Raw genomic sequence first — 12674 nt, 5'->3', positions numbered from 1 at the left:
TTTCAACTGTTATCACGGTTGACTCTGTTGGCTCTCAACTTCTCTTTTGGTCTTTTCCCACACATTTGCTCTTTCCACCATCATTGGAAACTCCTTAATGCAAAGACCAACCACCATCAACTTAATGTCACCCCTCAGCCTGTTCTCAAACTTTCTACACTGTCACTCCTCATCCATAGCTAAAGTATGGAAGCGAATCAAGTGCTTGAACTTATCAGCATATTCTGACACATACATGTTTCCTTGGACCAACTACAGAAACTCCACCTCTTTTGCAAACCTCACACTGTTTGGAAAATATTCAGTGTAAAATTTCCTCTTAAAGACTTCCCAAGAAATTTGGACTCCATTACTCTCCAATAAAGACCTTGTGCTGCTCCACCAATGGCTAGCTTCCCTAGACAGCAAGTACTTTGAGAAAGCCAACCTATTCTCCTCAAGACACCTCTTGGCATTGTAAATCATCTCCACATCTCTAAACCACTTATCAGCTTCATCAGGAATGCATTTGCCAGTGAACTTGGTTGGATGGTGTTGTCGGAAGCTTTCCAAGCTCCACTCTTGAGGATGGTTGGATGAAGAAGGACCTGCTGTAGCCTTGTGAATTAACATCAAATCTAAATACTGCCTCTGGGATGTCTCAACTGACACCCTGGCAGCCTCCAACTGCTGCAAGGCCATAATATGCTGATTTACCAATGTAGTGTTATGTTGCTGCATTGCTTCCAACACAGACTCCATCATTCTTATCACGTTGGATGTGTCAGGATTATTGGGTGAAGAAGAAGGAGACCTATTTGCCATCTTCTGCTTACACAGAGAGAAAAAGTCATCAGTCTAACTCAAAGAGACAAGGACAACCACTATACATAACTAAGAGTATACAAGCACAAGCAATGCGAAATTAACTCGTAGAGGTATCATACCTCAACCTCTAGCATAACGCCCCCAAGTCGCTATGCGAAAGTCCAGACAAAGACCAACCTTCTCAATCACTCACTATGCGTCCCTTTTCGCTCTTCGAATAAAATTAGCAAAAGTCTCAGACCCCAACCAAGAACATAACGTCCTAATTCGACATGCGAATCACTAGACAGAGAGAACCCTCACCATCCATTCGCACAACGCCCAAACTCGCTGTGCGAATGTCCAGGCAGAGAGAAAACCTCTCAAGTCATTCACACAACGCACTAATTCGCTATGTGAATGCCCCTGACAGAGAGCATCTCGCCATAGCAACTCGCTATGCGAAACTATTTGCACAGCGAGTCTGCATAATCTGCAGAACGAAATTCTGCAGATTTATGCAACACAACCACAAAATGTCAATTCTAACTATTTTTCCCAACTTCTAACACTCCCATATTGTATTATATACCTAATTAGACTTGTCTAAGTGATTCTAAGCATTCTTATCCTCAATTTAAAGTGTGTATGAACCAATTTCCACTATAAAACATCAAATTCATCAACTTAAGGACCCAAATTCAAATCTCCCACTTGCACACGTTTTTTTTACCATTTGAATGACTTAAACAAGTCACAAATGACTTATCCAAAATATCCCAACAAACCAATTGAGTCCTTGACTTGTAGTTCTGATTTTCACTACCTCAATTCCTCCAAATAGACTCAAAACATGCAGAAATCACTTAACCTTCTATCTAGTTACTCTTATGACAGATTACCCTAAACCATATGATCAAAACAATTATACTCCACATTCATTTTAGTTTAAAACCATCAACTTCACAAATTTAAATCAAGTAATCAAATTACATAGAACACCATATCACTCTCTTAAATTTAGTTCAATCACTAATATATCACAAACTTCATCACACATACATACCAGAATACTAATTAAAAACATAAATCTAGCTTTTCTTACCTCAGAAAAGTATCACCCAACTGACAGAGTTACTCCGATAATGCCTTGCACCGCAAGGAAACTCAACAAAAAACCTACAACTCACCAATTGGTGATACAAATTCAACTTTACAACATAAATTGAGCTAAGAATTGAAGAGAAAGAGTACAAAGCACATGTAACCAGAATCTGCTGCATGCTCACAACCCCAAAATGCGTAGAAGAAAAGGGAAACGACTTACCAGCTGAAGAACAAGAAACTGATCGGTTAAGATCGTAGCCCTCGACACCAGGATCGCCTAGGCACCTCCTGATTGTTGAACAATCAGCTCAGTTGGGAGAAGATCTAGAGAGAAGCGAGAGAAAGAGTAGAAAACAGTGTTTTAGATAATGAACCGAGCTTAAGAAAGTTCTATTTATATTATAAGATTATTTTTAAAGTAAAAAACTCGTCTCATTATCTTAATACACCTATCTACTCTAAAACTCTATTTTCTAGGTTCTTACACATTTCAATTTTCATTTCAATATTATAGTTATACATTAGTCATTATAAGGCCAATCTAAACCTGTTTCTCATGAGTTTTTCTATTGTCGAGGGTTCGTGCTTGCTACATCTTCGTCGAGGAAGAGTTTGTGGTTGTGCAAAAGCCCTAAACTATTAGCTGCTTGATAAACCATCGAGGTAAGTTTTGAGTCCTTCTTTGTTTGTATTTGAGTCCTTTTATTTAATTGTTCAAGGTCTATTTTCTATTTAAGTGTCGCACTTGAGCTTTTAGATATTGGGGTAATAGATATAATTCTTAGCACAACTGAAGCACAATGAAGCATGAATGTTGGCAAAAAGATATTAAAGCACAATTCTTAACACTTGAAGAAAGAAAGAATATGGATGTTGTGTCATAACACTTGAAGTTTGTGTTTTCAATTACACTTCGTTTATATGGATCAATTGATCATCACAAGGCTAGATTGGTAGTGCTAGGAAGTAAGCAAGAATATGGACTAGACTAGGATGGGACCTTCGCACCAGTAACCAAGATGACCATTGTGCACATAGTTCTAGCCCTTACTGCATCTAAATCTTGTCCTTTACATCAAATGTATGTTAAAAGTGAATTTCTCCATGGAAATTTCAAGGATGAAGTTTACATCAAACTTCCTACCGATAAGCCCACACCACTTAATATTGTTTGTAGACTAAAACATTTTATATGGTTTGAAACAGGAACCAAGAGTATGGTTTGAAAAGTTTAGATCCATACTACTTGGTTTTTCATTCACACAAAGTCAATATGATCCATCCCTTTTCCTACAAAGGACTTCTAAAGGCATTATCCTACTACTTGCTTATGTGGATGACATTGTGGTGACTGATTTTGATGAAAAGGTTATTTCTAGAATTAAACAATTGATGAAGAGGTTGTTTCTATTATGAACCTACAAGCATATTTGTAAATGAACACAAATATATTCAAGATCTGATTGAGTTAGAAAGCCCCCACCAATTCAATCATTGTTAACACCTCAATGGAAGTTAATGTATAGACGAGATGAATGTGACATTGAAGATCCTACTTTTTATAGCAAGTTGGCTGGTAGTCCTATATGCCTAACCATCACTCATGCATATATTTCTTTTATTGTCCACATAGTAAGTTCATGCAATCTCGAAGACATTTCCACGTTTCACTAGTGCAATGCATATGTTTTAGGGAAATGCTTCGATTTCCCAAAAATGTAAGAAATAAGATTCAATCTCTAAGTCATCTACTGAAGTCGAGTATCGTGTCATGTCCATTGCATTCTCTAAAATAATTTGGTTGCATGATGACAACACAAGTGCCATACAAATTGTAACAAATCAAGTTTTCTATGAACTCATAAAGCACATAGAGGAGGTTGATTGTCAGTCAATCAGGAAATCTAGAATATGTAACGATTATTCTCTTTTATTAAAATTCACAACTCTAGAATATATATATATATATATATATATATATATATATATATATATAATCATAAAAATAAAGTAAACAAAAATACAAATATTAGAAAGAAATAAAAATTATCAAATGTGTGTCAGAAATATATCATTCAACAAAATCACACAAAAAAATTATATAATTCAGAGTATGATAAGATAGAAAATACCTTTGAGATTTAAGAAATTTTTCTAGTCAAATTTTTGAGAGATAATAAAAATTGTTTTAACAAAATAAATCTTTTTTAAATAAAACAAAAATTAAGAAACAAAGACAATAACTAAGATAATTATTTTATATTACCTAGTAAATGAAAATATCATGTCATTGCACGTTTAAAATTAAAAGTCAAATAGTCTCGTATGAAAAAAAATAAACAATAAATAAAAATATTAAAAGAGGATAAAAATTGTCAAATGAGAGACCTAAAAACTATTTTTTTCTCTCGGATTAAAAAAAATAAGAATATTAAAAGAGAATAAAAATAGTCAAATGTGATAGCTAAAAACTCTTTTTTTCATTGTAATTAATAATTCAAACCACGATGAAAATAAGGACAGAGATAAATATTGGAATATAGAGAAGACAAATATGTACACACTATTCCCATACTAATTAAAAAAATTGAATATCATTTATACTCATACTAATATTAAATTAATATGAGAAATTTTATAAAAAACAGAACGAGTTAGGATAATACTCACACAAACATGTTTATTTGTCATTGTTAAGAATGATCACATGGTAAAAAAGAATGACATATGTTTGGTTTCCAAATTAGGCATTTTGGAAAGAAATTAAAGCATTATAATCTGTTCTCTCTTGAAGTATTTTTTTGTAAAGTAGGAAAAAGGAAGGAAAGTCAACTCACTTTTTTGTGGATGTAAACGAAAACAACAGAGAATTAAACCCTAGTTTAAAATGACTGAAATGTTTAGAAGTTCAAGGGTTGAAAAATGTGGTTGTGTAAACAAATTTTAGAAATTCGATTTGATTTGATTTTGATTTTAACTGTTTAAGTTGATGGAGCATCTGGTAATTGATAAATATGTCGAAAATCATGACTGAAATTTTGATGTCTAAATAATAGATAGTTTGAAGAATTTATATAGCATTGTTTTATTAGCATTTGTCTGGGTCCAACCTTTTGTTTTCTAGTTAGGGAATAGATCTATATCCGAATATTGAAACTTGTGTGTGATGATTTGGTGTTTTGATTCAGGCAAAGTACTGTTAAAACAAATGATCCATTTTTCTTTCTTGTGGTCTCTTCGCTAACGCGTTCACACATTGGAAGTAGTTAGTAGAAATAGAAAACGTCGAAGAAAAATTATGAGAGGAGACTCTGAATGTGTACATCACTTGCGGTATTGTCTTACTTTTACTTAATACTCTTACCATCCTCAAGAGCTTTGAGTCAGTGAGTGGAGTATCTCACGCTTCAATCTCAAGCAAAGTTGGTCGATGAGGTGGCGCTTTCTGATTGAGACCCGGCACGTGCCTCATCCCTCATGCACACGTGTTCATTTTGAACAAAATCTCTAACACCATACAAGGGACAAGTGACAAACAAGAAATTGAATTGAATAATCCACTCAATTTTGCTCATCAATAAAAAAATGATAAATTGAGATAGTGGGGTTTGATGACTTTTGGCAACTTTGGAGTTTAGAGTAGTTGATTTCTGTATATAAATAAGTAGGTGGTGCTGCTCTATCGTTACTTAACTCTCTTTAAACTCTCGTTCTCTCTCTGAGTTAGTGACACTCTCGTTTTGAGCCTCAGGTGTTCGACGATTGTTCTTCATATCTTGGCTGTCTAGCATTTCCCTTTTGGTATAAAATGGGAAGACAGCCATGTTGTGATAAAGTTGGGTTGAAGAAGGGGCCATGGACTGCAGAGGAGGATAAGAAACTTATCAGCTTCATTCTCACCAATGGCCAATATTGCTGGAGAGCTGTCCCTAAGCTTGCAGGTATCCTCTCATTGCTCCTATTTTTAATCATTTTAGTCCTTAATCAATGCCTTAAAATGGGAGGCTGAAATCCCAGTTTTTTTTCATGCTCATGCTGTTTTGTTTTTAAAACGGTTCATCAATGTTTTGCATTTTATGGTAATTGGTTTTTGGTATTTCTTCCTTGTTCCTCTGTTCAAATCCTTTGATTTCCATTCAAGGAGATCAAACACCACTCAAAATTGGCATATTCATTTCACCTTTCGGAACTACTCTTCAAAACATGTTTTTGCCTTTTAACTACCACAATACATCGAATGGTGTTTCATTTGAGGAAAGAGATCCCCTTGACGGACTTCAATGAGTTCATCAGACTAACGATTGGGGTGTGGTTCCATGCAGGATTATTAAGGTGTGGGAAGAGTTGCAGGCTGAGGTGGACGAATTACCTTAGACCAGACTTAAAGAGAGGCCTTCTTTCAGAATACGAAGAGAAAATGGTCATTGATCTTCATGCTCAACTCGGCAATAGGTTATTTCCACCCCCACCATTTTCCCTTGTTTAACTTTTCTGCATGTGTATTTTTTCTTGAAGAACCATACTAATGATTAAACAAAATGATTGCTACACTGCTCATTTGAAAAATTATACTAGGCTTATCCCGACAAATGATTAAAACCATCCAAAGATATCTTAAGTATCACCAAACGCACCAACCAAATTGAGTTTATTATTCTATAATTCATACGCCTCAAGTTGTAATTTCTTTATTCATCTTAGGCAAAAGACGTGGTCCTATAATGGCTCACACCTTCCAGGGGAAGGAGGCGTACAAAGCTTGTAGACCAAGCTCTTTTCTTTTCATTCTTTCATTTTTTTTTTCAGTACTAAAAAAAGTAAAAAGGAACTGCTCATGATTGCAGTTAAAATTGACTAAAGCTGGGTGTGATTGACGTAGAAAAGTAAATAGGGTCGAAATTTGTCTTGTGGGAAAAAAATTCTGATTTCGTAACTTGCATGGCAGATGAAACATTTTAGTGGCTACAAAGTCATTCTTCCTTTCAAGTGATGTCCGTGTGGACCTTATGTTAATGATGGAAACTTTCTTTCGCGTGTTTTATTTTTGTAATAAAAAAATATATGTTTGCATATTATTGTTTTACTGATTTTTGTCATTTTCCTTTTCAGATGGTCCAAGATTGCTTCTCATCTTCCTGGAAGAACTGATAATGAGATAAAAAACCACTGGAACACCCACATAAAGAAAAAGCTCAAGAAAATGGGCATTGATCCTATCACACACAAACCACTCCCAAATCAACAAACCCAAAATCATCCCCAACAAGAACAACAACAACTACACCAACCACCTGAAGAAGAGCAAAATTACCAACAACCTTTGCAAATTGACTTTGACACCGAGGTTGACCCTAACAAGGAGCTAGAGATTTCAGTTGAATCATCAAATGTCAGTGAAGGCAAAGAGGAAGAGCAAATCATGGCAACACCTCAATTTGAGACAATGGATCAGCTAATGAATGGGTTCTGCACAGATGAAGTTCCAATAATTGAACCTAATGAGATTCTAATGCCTTGTGCTCCTTCCTCTTCAGCCACCTCTACATCTTCTTCAAATTCAACCAACATCCTTGAAGACCTGCAGCTACCTGATTTTGAATGGTTTTGTGATTACATTGATAGTAGTCTTAGTAATAACAATAACAACCATGAAGACAAGAACACCAATAATAGCAGTGTGGCTTTGTGGGATGATGATGACGACTTTATTAGCAAACTTAATTGGCTGGTCTCTGAAGACGATGACTGTGATGGTCCTCTCACTCAATTCTCAAGAACTGTCACGGATTCATGGGCTTTTGGCTTGTTTTGATTTCAAATTCTACCCTTTTCTTTTGCCCTGTTTTCAATCTGATTCTAAGTTTTTAATTAAGAAGAATAAACAGATAATGATTAGGAAGAACACAGCTCTTGTTAAGCATTACCAACTTTCCTCCTAACTTCTCACTTTTTCGTGTACAAATAATATGTATGTGCTATATGATAATGGAAATACGTTCCATACTTTATTTTTATAAGTTTTTTTGCAATAGCTTTACACTTTTTATTACATGTATTATTTATTCTTGTCTTTTCATTACCAGCACTTTCTGTTTATTTGTTTTATATTAAGACACAAATCTCGAATATGAAAATTCTTGCCACTCAACCTTGTGGCATGGGTGGAAGCATGCTGATTTGTTCTATTGACTCGCACTCAATTTTTATTTTTATTTTTCAGTGTAATTACTTACTGCAAATATATATATATATATATATATATATATATATATATATATATATATATATTACTTACACCATTTGAAGAGACCCTATTAAATATTGATTTAAATAATTTTTTATTTTGTCATAAGAGACAAAACTAAAAAAAACAGCATTCTTTTACTTTTTTAAAATTTATTATCAGTTATTATTTTCTAAAAGGATATACAACTTCCACTCTTTTAAGTATATTATTCTATTAAAAAACTTAATATAACATAATATCATAAAATATATCAATAATTAAATGATAATATTATCGTGTATGATAAATGAATTTATTTTAATATTATTTTATTTACTTTTCTATACTCATGAACTTGAACATTAGAAAGTCATTTGCAAATGAAACTCTATTTAATATATCTTCAATTTTCATTACTATTAACGCATTAGCTTAGATTCAACTAGCTAAGATTCAACGAGAATAGAGATTATCTCTCATAATAAAAAAATATTTGAATTCAGTTAAAATATCTGGTATAGGACCAACACAATTTTTCTTGACTATACATATTAATAATTCTAAAAGTTGTCTTATTTATCATGTACACATAATCTTATTATAATTTTTTGTCTTTGACTTTTATTGACTGATTAATGCAAATTTTGGATTATAGTATATTATAATTTTTATCTCTCATACTATATTTTAATAAAAATCCATATACTAAATTTTTGTGTTTTATTAAATGTTTTGAAATTTTAAAATTTTTCAATTGAATATTGTCGTTATATTTTTCTATTAACTATGTAACGCGACACTTATTTTTATCTTGTCATCTTTTTAAATATTGTTACATAATATTTAGTATTTCATAATTTTGTAATTATATATTTTATATTTTTATAATTTTTATATTTTTTAATTTTATATTTTATAATTCTAATTAAATTTAAAAATAATTTCCATTGAATACAATAAATTCTTATAACTTGTTATTATAGTCTTTTTATAACAAAATATCATAATTTCTTATAACAAAATATTATATAAAATGATTTGAGCGCGTTAACTAATTGTGACATTAATTTAACTATAAATATTTTATTCAAAAGTTATAAACACTACTGTAAAAAAGTTATTGATATATGTTATTTTCAGTGTTCAATTTGACGTCTTATTGGAAGATGTTAATTTAACGTCGAATCCCTTTTCTCGGAAATCAACTTTGACATTGAACCTCTCTCATAAGCCAACGTCTATCTTGTTTTTTTAAATTAATTTGTTTTTACAATATTATCACACCTAAAATACAGAAAATCATTTCAGTCCATCACAAAATTATATATACTATGAGTTTCAAGCAATGGAGATTGAGCACTCCATGTCATCATCGAAATCCATCAACTCACGCACAAAACTACATCATAAGCCAAAATTAATCGCTACAAACAAAATTTAATCGGTGCAAATTAAAGTTAATCGGTGCAAAATAAATTAATTGGAAGAAAATCAATCAAACATACCTTGTAGCAGCAATGACGAACACGAACGAAACGAAAACCCACACGAAAATGCGAAAGATAGTGAGGCTCGCATTCTGAGTTTTTAGGGTTTAAAAGAGCATTTGACGTCGGTCTCCCTCCACCACCGACGTCTAATTGCTAAAGAAATCCATTTTAGTGCTACTTTTGGGATATTTTTCGCAGGTTATTGACGTCCGGAGGAAAGGATCTGACATTTAATGTGTATTAGAGGTCGGACCCCTTTTATGTTCGACGTCTAATTTTTTACAAGTGACATTTCAATTCTGATTTTATACCTTCTGGCAGAGGATTTGACTTCTGATCTAGGAAAGAGATGACGTCTATATACACTAAGACGTCGGTGGAGCTAATAGCCGACGTTTATAAGACTATTTTATTTACATAACTGTCATCGAACGTTGATTATTCTGTTATGAGACGTTGTATACATGACATTATATACAGTTTTTATACCAGTGAAAATTTAGAAATAAATCACAAAAATTTAATAAATATTGAGTTGCCAAATTTACCATTAATAAAAACTTTAGAGACTTAATATTCCATTAATTTATTAATAAAGTATATTTTATACATGATAATGATTAATTATATAATACTTTTAATATCTTAAATTTCATCATAACACTTTTAGAGCATGCAACTTAAAATCCACGTGCATCATTAAAAACAACTTACTCATTTCTTGGATTTGAAATAACATTGATAGATGTGAGAAATTCCTTAAAAAGTGCTAATTATATATTATTTATTGTGCGTTTATGTTTCCAAGTTATAGATAAATGAGTTTTCATTTTTTTTCCATTATTAGTCAAGTGACAAAATAAAGGAAGAGTTTATATTTTTTTAATTTATTTATTTATCTATTATCAGAATAATTATAAACATACAATACAATATTATTAATTATTTTATCTTGTACTGTGTTGTTTGAAAACTAATACCTATGATTAATTTCCAACTTACATATTCCATTGTTAATAATTCTGATAGATGTAAAAACTCGTTAAAATATATCTTGTTACAAATATTAATATCTTTTATATTAATTTCTTTTAAATATTGGCCATATGAACAAATATAATACAAATATTTAGTTGTTAAACTTTAAATTTCTTTTGCTAATCTTTGCATATATAATAAGTCTTTCTAGTTTGATATAAGACCTTTAAGATCGTTTAATATAATCACTAGTAAAAAAAAAGGCTTTCTAACGCGGCTAATAGGTCTCGGTTTGGATAAACCCGAAGCAAATATAAATCCGGTGGCAGTATTGCAATTTGAGCGAACTTATAGGCCTCGGTTCAACAGGAACCGAGGCATAATAGACATATTAATTCGGTTAAAAATTGCCCGAAGCATATAATCTGCGTATAGGCACCGGTTGGAGGAAGGAATCGAGGCAGTAAAAGTCAATTACTTCGGTTAAAGGAATAACCGAGGCAATTTACCCTTCCTACCTGCTCTTCTCTCTGCTTCTCTTCTCTTTACTTCTCTTCTCTCTGCTGCATCCAAAAAACACTTCTCCACTTTTCTTCTCACTCGCTGCATCCACATCCAACAAATTCTTCTCTCTCGCTGCCATCCAACCACTGCTTCACCGTCGCGGCCTCCTCGTTGCTGCCTCGCCGTCACGTGGTCAAGACAGTGTTTCCGTCGTTCGTCAAGCTCCCTGTCGTCACCAGCTTCGTCCATTGGGGAGCAACAGAGCCACCAGAATCGCGTCCTCAGCAGAATCGCACTGGCGCTATCTTCCATGGCGATCTTCACGAAGCTCCAGCGTTGGCCTTGCAACCTCCATCTACGCGCCACCATTCATCTTCATCACCAAGCCGCTCCAGATCCACTCCAGATCCGCTCCACAACGCCACCGCCGCTGCCTCCCCGCTGCTACCTTGTCGTCGCGTGGTGAAGACAGTGTTGCCGCCGCATTGCCGCCATTGTCGCGTGGTCTTCCTGGGTTCTTACTGCATCGTCGCGTTGTCTCTGATGGACGAAGATGATGATGGACGAAGGTGGTCTACGGTGGTGTTTTGGGTGGTCCGATGTGAGAAAGACGGTGGTGTTTGGCGGCGTGTGGTGTTTGGCGACGTGTGGTGTTTGGCAGCGTGAGAAAGACGACGGCGTCCTGATGGGGAAACCAGGAAGAGCATACTGCCTCGGTTCCCTTTGAACCGAGTTCTAATCCTATATTGTTTTGTCACGGTTCACAGCCGAGGCATAAAAGTGCAGACCTTTTACCTCGTCTGTATATGCTTCGGGTCAAGAACCGGTGCCTATAGGCTAAAATAACCGATGTCATAACCTCTGACTGCACTAGTGAATTCATCTCTTTAATATGTTTAGTTTAACTTCGTGTTTTGAATCTTTAACTCGACATCATTTTCTTTGATTTATTTTGCTTTGTGTCTTATATATCTCTAACTCAACTTTATGCCAAACATCACATGTAAACATAACATAATTTTAACATTATTTTATCACCTTGAGATATCTTTTTGATAAATGTAGAAAAAATTAATGAAATTTGTGTTTCCTCACAATTGTCAAAGAAAAGTTGAAGTCTAAAAACTTATCTTGCAATTAATAGGTACTAACCAAGAACTTTTCAATTGAAATAAATGTAGTTATATGATTCAAAGATAGAATTTGTATACCTGACTCGACTTAGTTTGTATCCATATTTGAGAAAAATGAATTAAATATTTCATTTTATTGTTCTAACATGAAGAGAGAGACACACCTTAGTTGTAACATCTTTTCTAACTTGTCAGAAGATTAAAAGTGAAATACAATATCTAATTGGTTATTACACTTGAGATTTTTAAGTAGAAATGAGATAATATATCAATGAATTTTTTATTCAAATTATCAATGAAAATGTATGACTTTATATGGGTTATAGTTAATTGGTTAATAAAGAGTGTTCTTTCTTACCAATTAGTTTGACTTAGTTTATTTGTAAGAATGCATTATGTACATCTTAGTATTATATCCAATATAACTGTAGTATAAGCCACTAGAAAAAT

The 12674-nt window shown here is 33.4% G+C and overlaps 1 protein-coding gene across 1 annotated transcript; it reads left to right on the top strand.

Annotated features, from left to right (window-relative positions):
* The first annotated feature begins 5447 nt into the window (after positions 1 to 5447).
* On the top strand, positions 5448 to 7910 carry LOC124823082 (transcription factor MYB20-like). The gene is made up of 4 exons (XM_088092824.1): positions 5448 to 5557; positions 5645 to 5834; positions 6216 to 6345; positions 7003 to 7910. The coding sequence occupies exons 2-4, from the start codon at positions 5702 to 5704 to the stop codon at positions 7703 to 7705; spliced, it is 966 nt and encodes a 321-aa protein (XP_087948950.1). The 5' UTR covers positions 5448 to 5557; positions 5645 to 5701; the 3' UTR covers positions 7706 to 7910.
* Positions 7911 to 12674: the final 4764 nt, after the last annotated feature.

This window comes from Vigna umbellata, chromosome 1, assembly GCF_029865625.1.
Source record: "Vigna umbellata cultivar VRB3 chromosome 1, Vumbellata_1.0, whole genome shotgun sequence".
In the NCBI taxonomy this organism is placed as follows: domain Eukaryota; kingdom Viridiplantae; phylum Streptophyta; class Magnoliopsida; order Fabales; family Fabaceae; genus Vigna; species Vigna umbellata.
This window is presented reverse-complemented; position numbering and strand designations above follow the sequence as displayed.